The 12960-nt window shown below is 36.8% G+C and overlaps 1 protein-coding gene across 1 annotated transcript; it reads right to left on the bottom strand.

Moving 5' to 3' along the window:
* Positions 1-594: 594 nt before the first annotated feature.
* Positions 595-2758, bottom strand: LOC119775188 (serum amyloid P-component-like). The gene is made up of 5 exons (XM_038273076.1): positions 2662-2758; positions 2440-2494; positions 2167-2269; positions 1757-2045; positions 595-1647 (listed from the first exon to the last, which is right to left on the bottom strand). Exons 1-5 carry the CDS (start codon positions 2734-2736, stop codon positions 1429-1431), a joined length of 741 nt encoding a protein of 246 aa, XP_038129004.1. The 5' UTR covers positions 2737-2758; the 3' UTR covers positions 595-1428.
* Positions 2759-12960: the final 10202 nt, after the last annotated feature.

Raw genomic sequence — 12960 nt, 5'->3', positions numbered from 1 at the left:
CATACACATGTACATACTGATACACTATACATAACCTTAGTTTTGATATGTGACCAGTGAAAACTAAGTTTGTCTGATAAATAGATTTTTGACCTATGGAATCAAAGACTATACATTTTTGTGTCTCTATACAGGACAGTATTTCAAAATGTGACTGTTAGATTTACAGGATTGTTTTCATAATTTGCTTTAGTTTTTTTAATTTGAACATACTATGGTTAAAACATGGGGGGAAAATCCTAAGTATTAATATCTCCCTTAATAAAGGTCTATAATTCATATTGATGCCTCAAAGCAGATTTTAACTGACATTTAAACCAAAGAGTCAACAAAGATAGAGTCAAAAGTGCTGTGTAGTAAGACAAATTAGGAAGTAAATGAACACCAATAAAGATCATTAGAATTTCATTAAATAACACCTGCATGTGCCTATGGATGTGTTTGACACAAAGAAAAGGGTTCATTAAGAGCATAGACAAAAATAATTATATTTGTTACCAATAATATCCTTTATTTCAACAGAAATTTTTATTTTTTTTTTATAATAGAATCAGCAAGCAGAGTTATATGACAATCAGGACACATTCAATCAAATCCAAAGAAGATTTAAGATAATTAAATCTCTTGTTCCAAAAACCTAGTCACAGTTGGTTTTAATCAAAGATTCACTTATGTAATTTTAATTTTAAGCTGATGCTAATTTTTTTTACTTTCAGAACTAAAAGGAGGAGCTACAAGAGTCCCAGTACTATCTTCCCCAAGCTTACTTTAATACGCCAAGGACCCTGGCAACAATAAAAAGCAAATACATTTCTTCAGCATTTAGCTCCTTTACCCAAATTCACAAATTTATTTACTATTTAAACATGTAATACTTTCATGTAAACACTATTTAAACATGAAGGAAAATCAAGCATGGTTATATTTTTAGCATTAAGGTTTAAGTAGGTGTACAAACTGTGAAGTTTTAATATGTTACAGTCTGTTCAAAATTTAGTAGACATTGCTTATAAAATGATGAACTACTTTGAAATATTTAGCCCCTATTAAAAAACACAGTTACCCAGCAGCTTGGATAGGTATCTAACTTGATAGGGGTTGTAAAATGCAATTGTTCTCCTTTCCAAGGATATTCAGAAAAAGAAAAAAAAAGAAAAACACAAAGACAGGCCATAAATTTCAACAACAGAAGAAAAAGATTATTTATGGGTAAACTGCTTGGAACAACCGTAGACTGTAAGAAAGCCATGTTACAATGTTGCAAGAATTCAAGCAGTTGTATAATTCTTATTGTTCTTTATAAATTTCTTCTAATTGAATACATTCCCTTTTATTGCACACAGTTGTCTAGTTATGTTTACAGCTAAATAACAATTGCCCCTTAGAAGTCAAACTTGTCTCAACAGAAGTTTTTGGGGGGAAGTGGCTCTAGTGGCATGTCAGAATTCTGTTTTCTATCAGCACCCTTCCAATAACATCAAATGTAAGGGCTCTCCAGTTTAACACGTTCCCTGGAGTGAAATTCAGATTATCCACATAGCTCTGGATCTCACAGGGTGAAAGAACATAGTCCCACATGTGGACATCGGAGATCATTCCAATAAAGGATTGCTCTGTGTCAAAGCTACCACCATAACTGTCCTGTTCCTAAAAGAGAAGAACAAAGTTCAGTCAAAATGATAAAGAAACAAATACATGGACTCAATTCCTTAAATATTGAATTATCTAAATTAATCTTTGAATACTATAAATATACCTGTCCTAAGATAACAATTGGTTGACTAATCCGTGATCCACCGAGAAACTTCCTAGGTGAAGACTTTCCATTGAGCCACATCTGACCCAATCCAGATTCAACATCCCATGTGGAACAAATAGAGTGCCACACATTCAACTCATAGCCCAGGGCTAGATATTCTACTTTTTTGTTGTCCACATAGAGAGAAATTTTGTCAGAATTGTCTTTGAATATCAGAAAGCCATTATCAGAAGACGGTGTGGCGAGAGAAAAAAGGCTGTGGTGTCTACTGAGGTCTGTGAAGGACCTATAAAAAAGTTAAAAAGAAAACAGGGAAAAACAAACAACACACAAGGGTACAGTTATTACAATCGATTGTATGTTTATTTTTCTTCAGATTTCCTCATATTTTTTTCTTGTAACACTACCTTAAGCAGACTGTTACAGCACTCAGATTATCTGCCGATGTATTCAGCATGACTCTAGCTGTGTTGGTTTCTTGTGGAAACGTAAACATCTTTCCTGACAGATCTATGAAAACACATGACATTTTAAATAGGGATATTCTACTCTAGTTATTTGCTAAGAAAAGTAATCTGTTAAAGAAACCTAATCATATTTGTTCATGAAAAGTATGCCTATCTTTGGATATAATGTTCAAAATGTGACATTTAATGGAGAACATACTGTATGTGCCTTACCCTGTGGACTTGCAGCACAGGCTGACAGCATCATAAAAAGAAGTAAAAACGGCATCTAGCATCAAATACAATACAAAAAACAAAAAAAAGTTTTAGTACTTTGATTTACTGTGCTCCTAGCGTTCCAAATTGGAACAGTGTGCCTTAAGAGACAGGTAAACAAAGAACATACTTTAATTAAAATTTGTCAGTTTTGCAACACACACCATATTGTGATCTTACCTTAAAGCTGGGGTTGGTTCCTTGTGGTCTTAATGAACTGGAGCATTGAGTTTTAAAATGATGTCTCTTCCTCATTCTTGTTATTGTCTGAGGAATTCTCGAACGGAAACCTCCTATTACTGGAAGAAGTGATAAGAACAGTAACACAGCACATTCCTAGCTAACAGGACACACAGTAACAACTGGGTATTTCAGCTCACACTGGTAACATCACTTATTTATTAAGTATCTTTAACCTGGGTGGCTATTCATAGCAACACAACAAGCTAAATATATTAATGCACTTTCTACAATAAATTTTTTTATTTATTCATAAAGGTCAAAAATAAACATGTAAAACCTGACAAATCTGTCCATGCTGTTTCTCAAATAAAGTCTCATGGGAATTCTAAACTACCCTATCAGCTTAAAAAGTAGGAAAAGAAACATAATGCCATATACACTGAATATTTATTTTAGGTCTTGCTAACGGAATGAAATTTACAATGAACTGGTGTGTCACAGTTCGGTGGCTTCTAGCTCCTCGGCTGAGCAGCAATGTTCTGTAGATCGGCCACACGAACTGGGTAGTTTCTCATTTGCTCAGCAGGCAGGTTAAAGAAAAAACTGTTAAATCTGGTTTGAAACGCTGGGAAATCAAAACACTATATTCAGCTCCTTGGGAATGTAGGCAGGGTGCAGTCTGATTTGGCCAGCGAACACACACTCTTCCTCGGAACCTTCAGCTGAGAACCGGTGCGTGTCTCCTCTTTCAAGGCCCGAAAACCACAGGCAGGCGACCATTTGGATGGAGTTTCAGCTTCTTAAGGAAACTCTGTTGCAGGAATTTGATGTCAGGGGGAGTTGCCCCAGCTTCCATCATGGACATTTGATTCTCAAACACAGCATCCATCATAAACTGGCCAAGGGAAGAAATGATAGTCATGGTCATGGTTCTCAATGCAAGTGGCAAAAAGGCATGGGCCATTAGGTAATTCCCATGCTTTATTAATTAAGATATCAGACATATAATTTAAATGTGCAACACTAATATTTGAGAAATGCAATTTTGATCGCCTTCACTCTGCAGCAATGAGTTCCCAGGTTCTGGTGATGGTAGGTTTGGCTCTTTTCAAAGAACCTGCTCTTTTTGCTCCTAAACAACTCCAATAAAGCTTAAATGAAAATTCCATTGGAAAACTTATCAGCCCCTCTCATCCAGTTGCCCTCTGATGTTCCACTACTGCAAGCCTATCAGCCTTGTGCATGCCTAATTCATAGCTATAAAAGACTGTGGTTCCACTAATAGCTTTCTGCTCCATCAACGGCAACCACGTTTGATTTTAAATACATACATAAAACATTCAAGCTGGCATCAGACTGAACTCTCTTAACAATTGATATAGTCAAATAAGGAGTTTAGAAGATTTAAAAAAATAAATAAAATCTTGCCAATGTTATAAAAAAATGTATCCTAAAGAAATCCTCATAAATGTATTTCCTTAAGAGGGAGCTTAGGGCAGTGTATCCCACACATTTTGATTTTGTTCATTTATCCTTAAGGAGCAATTGTTGCTCCAACTTGTCTCTACAAGCTGTAATGCTTAATAGCACCACTGCTTTTGACAAAGTCAAATATGGTCATTTCAATTTTGCTTTGATTTTTCATAAAAGTGCATTTTGTTTATCATTATACTTAAGAATATACATATCCCTGATTTCTGTTTTAGGAACTTTAATAGAGGATGCAAATGCACTTTTATTTTGTCTTATATTTACCCATAGGGTACTGTTGTATAATTGCTAACTTAATAACTTTCTTTGACACAAACACTCATTTAAATGTTTATAAAACAAGGAGCTCATACTTGAGACACTGTGACTTTAAAAACAGGGTGTGCAAGGCAGTTTGGAATGTGTGCATGTCTTAACATAATACTGGAAGTCTTCAGTACATGCATATTTTTCCTCATTCTTGCTACTTGGTTGATTAACAGTGCTGATAATCAAACTGTCAAACAGGTTTCTTTCAAACCATACCATAATGTGACTGTCATGTACATTATGGTATGGTTTGTGTGTGCAAATGTGTCGGTTTGTGTGTTCAAATGCACACACAAACCTGGATATAATCTAGCCACTTTTGAAAAAAAAAATAAATAAATACAACTCCTTGCTCTTGTTTTGCTTAGAACAACAAGCTTTCATTGCACACAAAATATAAAAGGAAGTCAGCTTCTTTTCAATAAATCATTTAGCAAAATTACACCAAAACCTTTTCATAAAACTGGAAATTGTAAGTTTAACATCTCAGGCAGCGAAGAATAAACATAGTATATAAAGTTATAAAAAATTATAAAATGAAGATTTCTGATGAATTAAAAGTGTAAAGACCCTCTTACTTGGTAGTGTATGTGTGAGTTATTCTTCTTTAGTTTTTAATCTGCACAAATCTCAATATTTCACTGTACTCAGGGACGTATTTTTTTTTATTTACTGCTCACAACCAATGGGCCGAAAAACAAAGGAAATTTTTATTATAACAAGACTTATAAAACTAATGTTTAAAATAAAAACATGTTTATGTGCAGTTGTTCCAAATAATAATTAAAAAAAGCAATATTAATCTCTTGGCCCTCTTTTAAGTTAACAAAGTATTTAAAGTACAAATGGGGAAGTAGACTGAATCTTTTTAGTTGTGCTATCAAATTAAGCCTTTAAAGACAAGTGATTATTGTTTACCTGAGCCTTTGCTCTGCTTAAAAACCTTTACTCATACTTACTGTTTTTGGAAACCAGAAAATACAGGCTAAACCACATTTTTTGAGCCATACCCACGTGACTCTCAGTCATTTAAAACGTGTAGGTAACCCTAGCACCTTTTCAAGAAGGATTTTATGATGAGTCATTTTCCTGGCGTGGGTGGCTGGCTTGATTGCTCATTTCGTTCACATGTTTAACTCTACCCAGTTTCTCATTACCGCTTATCTTATCCACCTGTTTCTAGCTCCTATATATGGTGTTTGTTTTCAGTAGTGATGGTGAGATGGAGCTCCATGAGGCACTGAACCCTTTGGCCAAATTGCTTAAACGATCCCCACAGTTCATGAGGCTCCATGTGAACATGTCATCACCTACTGCAGAGCTACAGTTAGTAATAAAATCAGATTTTTTGCTATTGTTTTTATCCCCCCCCCCCCCCTTAAGTTCCTTTGAAATTGTTGATGGTTGGTGGGTATATTAAAATCTTGTAAGTTTTTCAAGTGTAAAATTTCTTAAAACAATCATTTAAAGGGGAACACCATTTTGTTTTTACATTGGGCCCTTGATTTTACGTAATTACATCATGTTCTACTCACCCATATTAGTTTTGTGTCATTTGGAGCTGTTCTGAAGATATTCCGTTAGGTTATATCCAAGTAGCGTCTTCCTATGGGCAACGAGTTGAAGGCACAAACTAAACTGTTCATAATATATCATTTATGGCACGCCAGCATTCATAACATGTAGGCGAATAACTGTCCCCCAGACATCCGCGGTTATTTTTTTTTATATTTATATTTAAAAAAAAAAAAGAAGCGTGACGGGCACCCCGGGCCACAGGAGGCTATGCTCTACCCCTTCTATTAATTTGGCTAGCTAATCATTTCGAGAGCATCTGTGGTAGAAGCACTAGACATCTTCCAGGCATGTGAGTAAAACTAGCAGCAGTTCAGCGGACAGGATGAGTGAATGGTAGCCTGCGCGCGCGGGTGACCTCATACACACTCCGCTTTGTTTTAAAAAATATATAATTTTTTTTTTAAACTAACAAATATTGTTGTTCCTCCGATAGGATCCCGCCTGTGCAACAAAAATACTTGTGAAAGTGTAAGACACCAACTTGGCCCCGTGAAATGACTGAGCAGGGTCAGTGAATGTTGAAGCACAAAGTGCAAATAAGTTGCCAGCTTGCAGCAGGGTCAATCACGACACACTTCCTCGCCTAATGTGATCTTCTGATTAGCTGCAGAACAGTGTGCAGATCTTCATGGAATGGGATTCTTTGGTTGAACAGCTGTATCACTGCCATAGTCCAATGCAAAATGTCAGATGCAGCGGTGTAAAGCATGCCACCACTGGACACCAGAGCAGTGGAGATGCATTCTCTGTAGTGATGAGTCTTGCTTCTCCATCTGAAAATCTGATGGATGAATCTTGGTTTTTTAGGACAACAGTACTTGTCTGACTGTGTGTGCGTCTGATGTATGAACATGACTTGCACGCACAGGGCCCTTACCTCAACCCAAAAGCCCTTTTGGGATAAAATAGAGCAGAAACTGAGAGGAAAGCCTTGTCACCCAACTTCAGTGTGTCACCTCACATATGCACTTCTGGAAGAATTATCCAAATTCCCATAAATGCACTCCTAAGTGTCCACCTTTTTGCCAGTGTTAAAGCTAAATGCAAAGGATGGACCAAGGTCATAATTAAATTTCATGGATTAGGAAAGGGATGTCACAAACTACCAAACCACACAATGGCCTCAGCCCCCGGTGGTCTACCATGCCTAGTTAATGGGACCTTTCTTATATAAATTCATTCAGGAATGGGGCACTCAGCAGACCCATCCCAATCAGTGCTTACTAAGCTGGGCTCGAATGAAGTTGGCTCTGTTTCAGATAAGGTATCCACTAGATATAATGTCATGTGTTGAGTCGAGGTCAGCTGGCAGTATAATCTATTTGCTACCAGCTGCAGCAGCAAACAACGGATAGACAGCAGTAGAAAAGCTGTGAAATTTCATAGAAAATAAGAAAAATAAATTGGCAGGAGTGAAAGCCCAGTTATGTTCCTCTTTTATGGATAAGGTCCCGGCTACTGTGCCGGACATGTAAGTGAATGGAAAATCCTCATCTAAGTTGAATTCTGTCAGATATACATAGATACCAAATAGAAGCCTCTGCTTTGTGGGGGTGACACATATAAATTTTTTTGTTCTTATTTTAGATATTAGCTAACCTACCCATTCAGAATTTTAAAAATCAAAAGCAGAACCTAAGTTATTGTTGGTGTTTTTCAGCAGACTTCGCTGAAGAAGGGGGGAAATCAGCTGATCTCCTTATACTATCAGGTACTGTATGAGTATTTTTTTTTAACCAGAAACGATTATATTCATTTAGTTTTATGTTACAAGTATTAGATTTTGGTGATATAAGATATGGGTGTTTTGTCCCTATGTTTGAGGTTGGGCGCAAATTACAGTGTGAATGATCAAAATGATCAACACTTTGCAATATCATCAATAACTGTTAGGATGATTATGTGTTATGTATTACGAACTGGGTAGTTTCTCATTTGCTCAGCAGGCAGGTTAAAGAAAAAACTGTTAAATCTGGTTTGAAACGCTGGGAAATCAAAACACTATATTCAGCTCCTTGGGAATGTAGGCAGGGTGCAGTCTGATTTGGCCAGCGAACACACACTCTTCCTCGGAACCTTCAGCTGAGAACCGGTGCGTGTCTCCTCTTTCAAGGCCCGAAAACCACAGGCAGGCGACCATTTGGATGGAGTTTCAGCTTCTTAAGGAAACTCTGTTGCAGGAATTTGATGTCAGGGGGAGTTGCCCCAGCTTCCATCATGGACATTTGATTCTCAAACACAGCATCCATCATAAACTGGCCAAGGGAAGAAATGATAGTCATGGTCATGGTTCTCAATGCAAGTGGCAAAAAGGCATGGGCCATTAGGTAATTCCCATGCTTTATTAATTAAGATATCAGACATATAATTTAAATGTGCAACACTAATATTTGAGAAATGCAATTTTGATCGCCTTCACTCTGCAGCAATGAGTTCCCAGGTTCTGGTGATGGTAGGTTTGGCTCTTTTCAAAGAACCTGCTCTTTTTGCTCCTAAACAACTCCAATAAAGCTTAAATGAAAATTCCATTGGAAAACTTATCAGCCCCTCTCATCCAGTTGCCCTCTGATGTTCCACTACTGCAAGCCTATCAGCCTTGTGCATGCCTAATTCATAGCTATAAAAGACTGTGGTTCCACTAATAGCTTTCTGCTCCATCAACGGCAACCACGAAAAATAAATTGGCAGGAGTGAAAGCCCAGTTATGTTCCTCTTTTATGGATAAGGTCCCGGCTACTGTGCCGGACATGTAAGTGAATGGAAAATCCTCATCTAAGTTGAATTCTGTCAGATATACATAGATACCAAATAGAAGCCTCTGCTTTGTGGGGGTGACACATATAAATTTTTTTGTTCTTATTTTAGATATTAGCTAACCTACCCATTCAGAATTTTAAAAATCAAAAGCAGAACCTAAGTTATTGTTGGTGTTTTTCAGCAGACTTCGCTGAAGAAGGGGGGAAATCAGCTGATCTCCTTATACTATCAGGTACTGTATGAGTATTTTTTTTAACCAGAAACGATTATATTCATTTAGTTTTATGTTACAAGTATTAGATTTTGGTGATATAAGATATGGGTGTTTTGTCCCTATGTTTGAGGTTGGGCGCAAATTACAGTGTGAATTATCAAAATGATCAACACTTTGCAATATCATCAATAACTGTTAGGATGATTATGTGTGAATATACTGAGACAAAGTGGTTCTCCTACTTTGCCAAGATGGACAGAAAATGTACTTTTTATATTTTACAACCTATCGTAACCTGAAGCTGCAAAGTTAAGCACATTTTATGTAAGTAAATATGTTCACTGGCAGGATCAGGTGTTTGCTGGCAGCTGCAGCAGCCAACAACAGAGATAGCGGTGGAAAAGCACCATATGTTTTTAACAGAAAAATTCAGAGGGGCTGAAAGCTCAGTTGTGTAAGCTCTTATTTTAGAGATAAAATCCGGGCATTGCACTGGACATGAGCATTATATCTGTGATATATCTTGGCAAAACTAGTCCCATATACATATTGTAAATACCATATAAGCTTCTGCCTTACGGGGTGACCAGGAGCCAAATATAAGTACGTTTGTTTATTTTTCAGACATTGAATAAGGTTCACATTTGAACTTTTGAAACTCAAAACCTTTTCCTGCTGTTTTTCAGGCAGACACATGAAACATTGGGGTCAGGGGCTTTTTTTTCTCTTCTTTTTTTTGCTATCAACCTGTTGCTCCTCTCTTTCTGCACAATTAGACGATTACACGTGACCTCTGCATATATGTATCAAATAGACAATCTGATTTACACACTCACTGCATTGATGCATATCTTTGTATTCTAGATAGACCACTTTCACACATGCATTCACAAACTTGGCAACAGAAACCATAGCACTGAGTGCTGTTTGCAGTGCAAAAACTGTACCTGTCACAAATGTAGAGGGCTCACCTTGGGTTTGTAAATACTACTAAATGGGACAATTGTAGGGTAACATAGTATGCTGTACAGTACATACCATAGCCTATATTTGTCTTAGCACAGATAATGTAGTGGGTACATATTATGTTACATCTTTGGGCTTTATATGTAGTGATTTTCATTGTGGGAAATAAGCGTTATTATGTTATTATTAAGTCGTACTGTTTGTCAATTTTTAAGCTGTTTTATGAAAGATAAGATACAATTTGTTTCTACATTTTTGTTTCTTTCACATTGTAAGCTTTGTAATGTAGTTTGGCAATAGCGGTCAAATAGTAAAGGCCAATGTCGTGCTACTCTGTGCCTCGCTGGCTGACAGGAAGTGACCGGAAGTAAGATTTCAGTGAGTGTATCTGGCTCAAATTGCGTCATAAAGATGAAGATGAAAGCTCTTTTATCTGTCCAAATGTATCTCACCAGTGTTGCGCCTCGTTCATCGAATGTAAACTGAGTTTTTTAGCTTGTTAGATCAGACACCACAGGCGCGGTCTGTAGACATCTGTACCTTGATATAGAGAAACAGAAAATTATGTTTGAGTTTTTAATTTCACTATTTGAATGTTATATCTGATTAATTAATTGGGTTTTTGGATATTTAACAGTGTATTACATCAATAAATTATATAGTTATTTAATGATACTACAAGTAGAAAGTTAATGTCAGGCTGTACACTGGCACAACCCTTACTGACTGACATAAACGCTGAGTTCAAAACCCAGCCTGGAGTCTTTTAGCATGTAGTTTTAAATATAAATAATCATTAAAAAAAAGATTAAAACATAACTGGATTTCATTCCTTGCAGTTGATATTTCACTCATCTTTTGATTTTTGCCAGAGTTGTGTTTATTCTGATCCCATGGTCACCATGTTTTTTTACTTGCTATATGAACTTTAGGGCTGACTTGGCAGAATCTTAGTTTCAGGCTAATCTATCTCTTAATAAAACTGTTTTATGATATCATGTAACAAGTAAGGCAATGTGAGAACAGTTTACACCTGATCAGATTTCACGTGGTAACGAGCTTGCACATGTAGTAATAAAGCTTTTGAACACTAGGCCCATAATTGGAAAGGACAGGAATAAAGTCCCCCTCAGTCCTGCACAAGGTTTTGCTGTTGTTTCCTTATAGCTCTTTGCCTGGTATCTACTCTTTGAGTTAGAAGCTCAGATGGCAAAGGAATTTATTTTTGTGTTATAAAGAACATCTAGGGGTCCAATAAAGTTCAGCTTTTTTGAAAAACAACCTGAGTATAAAAGCCAAGGAGTGATGCCTTTGTCCACTGATCCATACTCAATGACCAAGGTAAGTTATACTTTGAAAACTAGAGAAAATTTCATCAAAAAATGCAAAAATAAAATACAATACAATTTTATCTCTGGTTAAGGGAAAGCTGTTTTTCAGAGAAATAATTGAAGTTTGAATAATTATTGTCATGCAATATTTTTTTATTTCTGGCTATATTTTTTAGTTCTTGTGTTTATCTTTTTTATCAGATGGTGCTTTTGCTCCTGCTGGTGACATCATGTGCAGCGATTACTCAAAGTAAATAATACATATTTTTTGAATTGTCTAAAAAAGGATTAAATTGCTTGCTACAAAAAAGGGTTGTTTTCCTGTTCGATGTTTATCATGACATGTTATTTTCCTCTCCTTTAAAATTATAACTGAAAGGTTTAAGCAGTGACGGCTTGCAATTAGAGGGCGCTAGGGAATCTGCCCCACCCACCCAATGACCTAACCTGACTCCGCCAGATGGATTTGCTCCGCATTTCCATCTGGAAACCTTCCGTTGAATAAATTTTGGGAAGGGGCGAAAATACTGGTTAGCTGATTGGCCTATGTTGGTGATAGATGGGCCAAATAAACCAATCAGATCAACAAAGCATATGACGTACTAACAGAGCGACGACGAAAACACAACCACAAGCCAGGCTACTCTTGCCGAAACCAGTCGGGAGAAGAGCAAAAACATCTTTTCCTCTGAGAAAAGCCTCAAGAGCTGTGTTTTGCTCTTCTTTCAGTGAAGAAATACTCTGTAATTCCGATAAAACTTGCTTGATAGCCACGCTAGCGCTAGTTTCATCGGCTGAAGCCGCCATGTTCTTTAGACTGAATGGTCGCGCTTCTCGTTGCGTCACACCTCAACCCGCCTCAAAGCCAACACTGATTGGACGTTCGTTTGGTGAACGTCTCCAAATATTCTTTAACGGAGAGTCTCCAGACTGATTTGCGAGTGAAACCTTGAAAGCTCGCAAGATCAGGATGAGGCTACCAATGACCCTGATGAAGACATAAAAAAAAATAAATACATTTTTTTTATATAATTTCATTTTAAATGAAAATTTAAAATATTTAGAAATATATCAAATTATATTTGATGGATGTACAAAATAAATATTTAATCGACTAGTAAAGCATATTTTTATTTTTCGTCAGATTGGTGAGGTATTTCCGCCCTGGTGAGCAAAAATCTCTGCCCATTGACTCTCATTAAAAGTTGTACATGCACAGTACCTCCTCTGCAATACAAAGGTATAGGAGAGATTGGGGCACAGGAGAGCTGCGCCCTGAGGTGACAGGAAGTGTATTTGCTCACGTTTTGTGGGTGATTGACAGGTCAAGTTGCGGGAGTAAGAGACACATTGGAGAGAGAGGGAGAGAGAGAGAAATTGTGCAAGAAACATTATTTCCAAGGACCTGGTTTAGCTACAAGTCTTGGCTAAGTGCATGGAGCGAGGCTAACACTTTATTCTGCTTTCCTGTATCCTTTTTAAAACGTCAGGATCTGACCCAGCATGGAAAAAGACATAGCTGTATATTGGTTATTTATTCTCCAGGTGAAGAGTTTTATATTGTTAAAACACTTTACAGTACAATGTTTTATTGTTTATATTTTATCTCTTCCCTATTGTGTTATTCTAATACATTTTTCTAAGGTCCAC

This window comes from Cyprinodon tularosa, unplaced genomic scaffold (assembly GCF_016077235.1).
Source record: "Cyprinodon tularosa strain WSP-4 unplaced genomic scaffold, ASM1607723v1 ctg854, whole genome shotgun sequence".
Lineage (NCBI taxonomy): Eukaryota > Metazoa > Chordata > Actinopteri > Cyprinodontiformes > Cyprinodontidae > Cyprinodon > Cyprinodon tularosa.
Note: the sequence above shows the minus strand (reverse complement) of the source record. Positions and strands in the feature narration are given on the sequence as shown.

What these genes read in the sequence shown, in the direction of transcription:
- LOC119775188 (XM_038273076.1), bottom strand. Translation starts at nt 2,736, where the DNA reads ATGAGGAAGAGACATCATTTTAAAACTCAATGCTCCAGTTCATTAAGA. An exon ending in GAACCAACCCCAGCTTTAAG is followed by an intron (nt 2,495 to 2,661) that starts GTAAGATCACAA and finishes ATTTGATGCTAG; the next exon opens with ATGCCGTTTTTACTTCTTTT. An exon ending in GCTGTAACAGTCTGCTTAAG is followed by an intron (nt 2,046 to 2,166) that starts GTAGTGTTACAA and finishes ACTTTTTTATAG; the next exon opens with GTCCTTCACAGACCTCAGTA.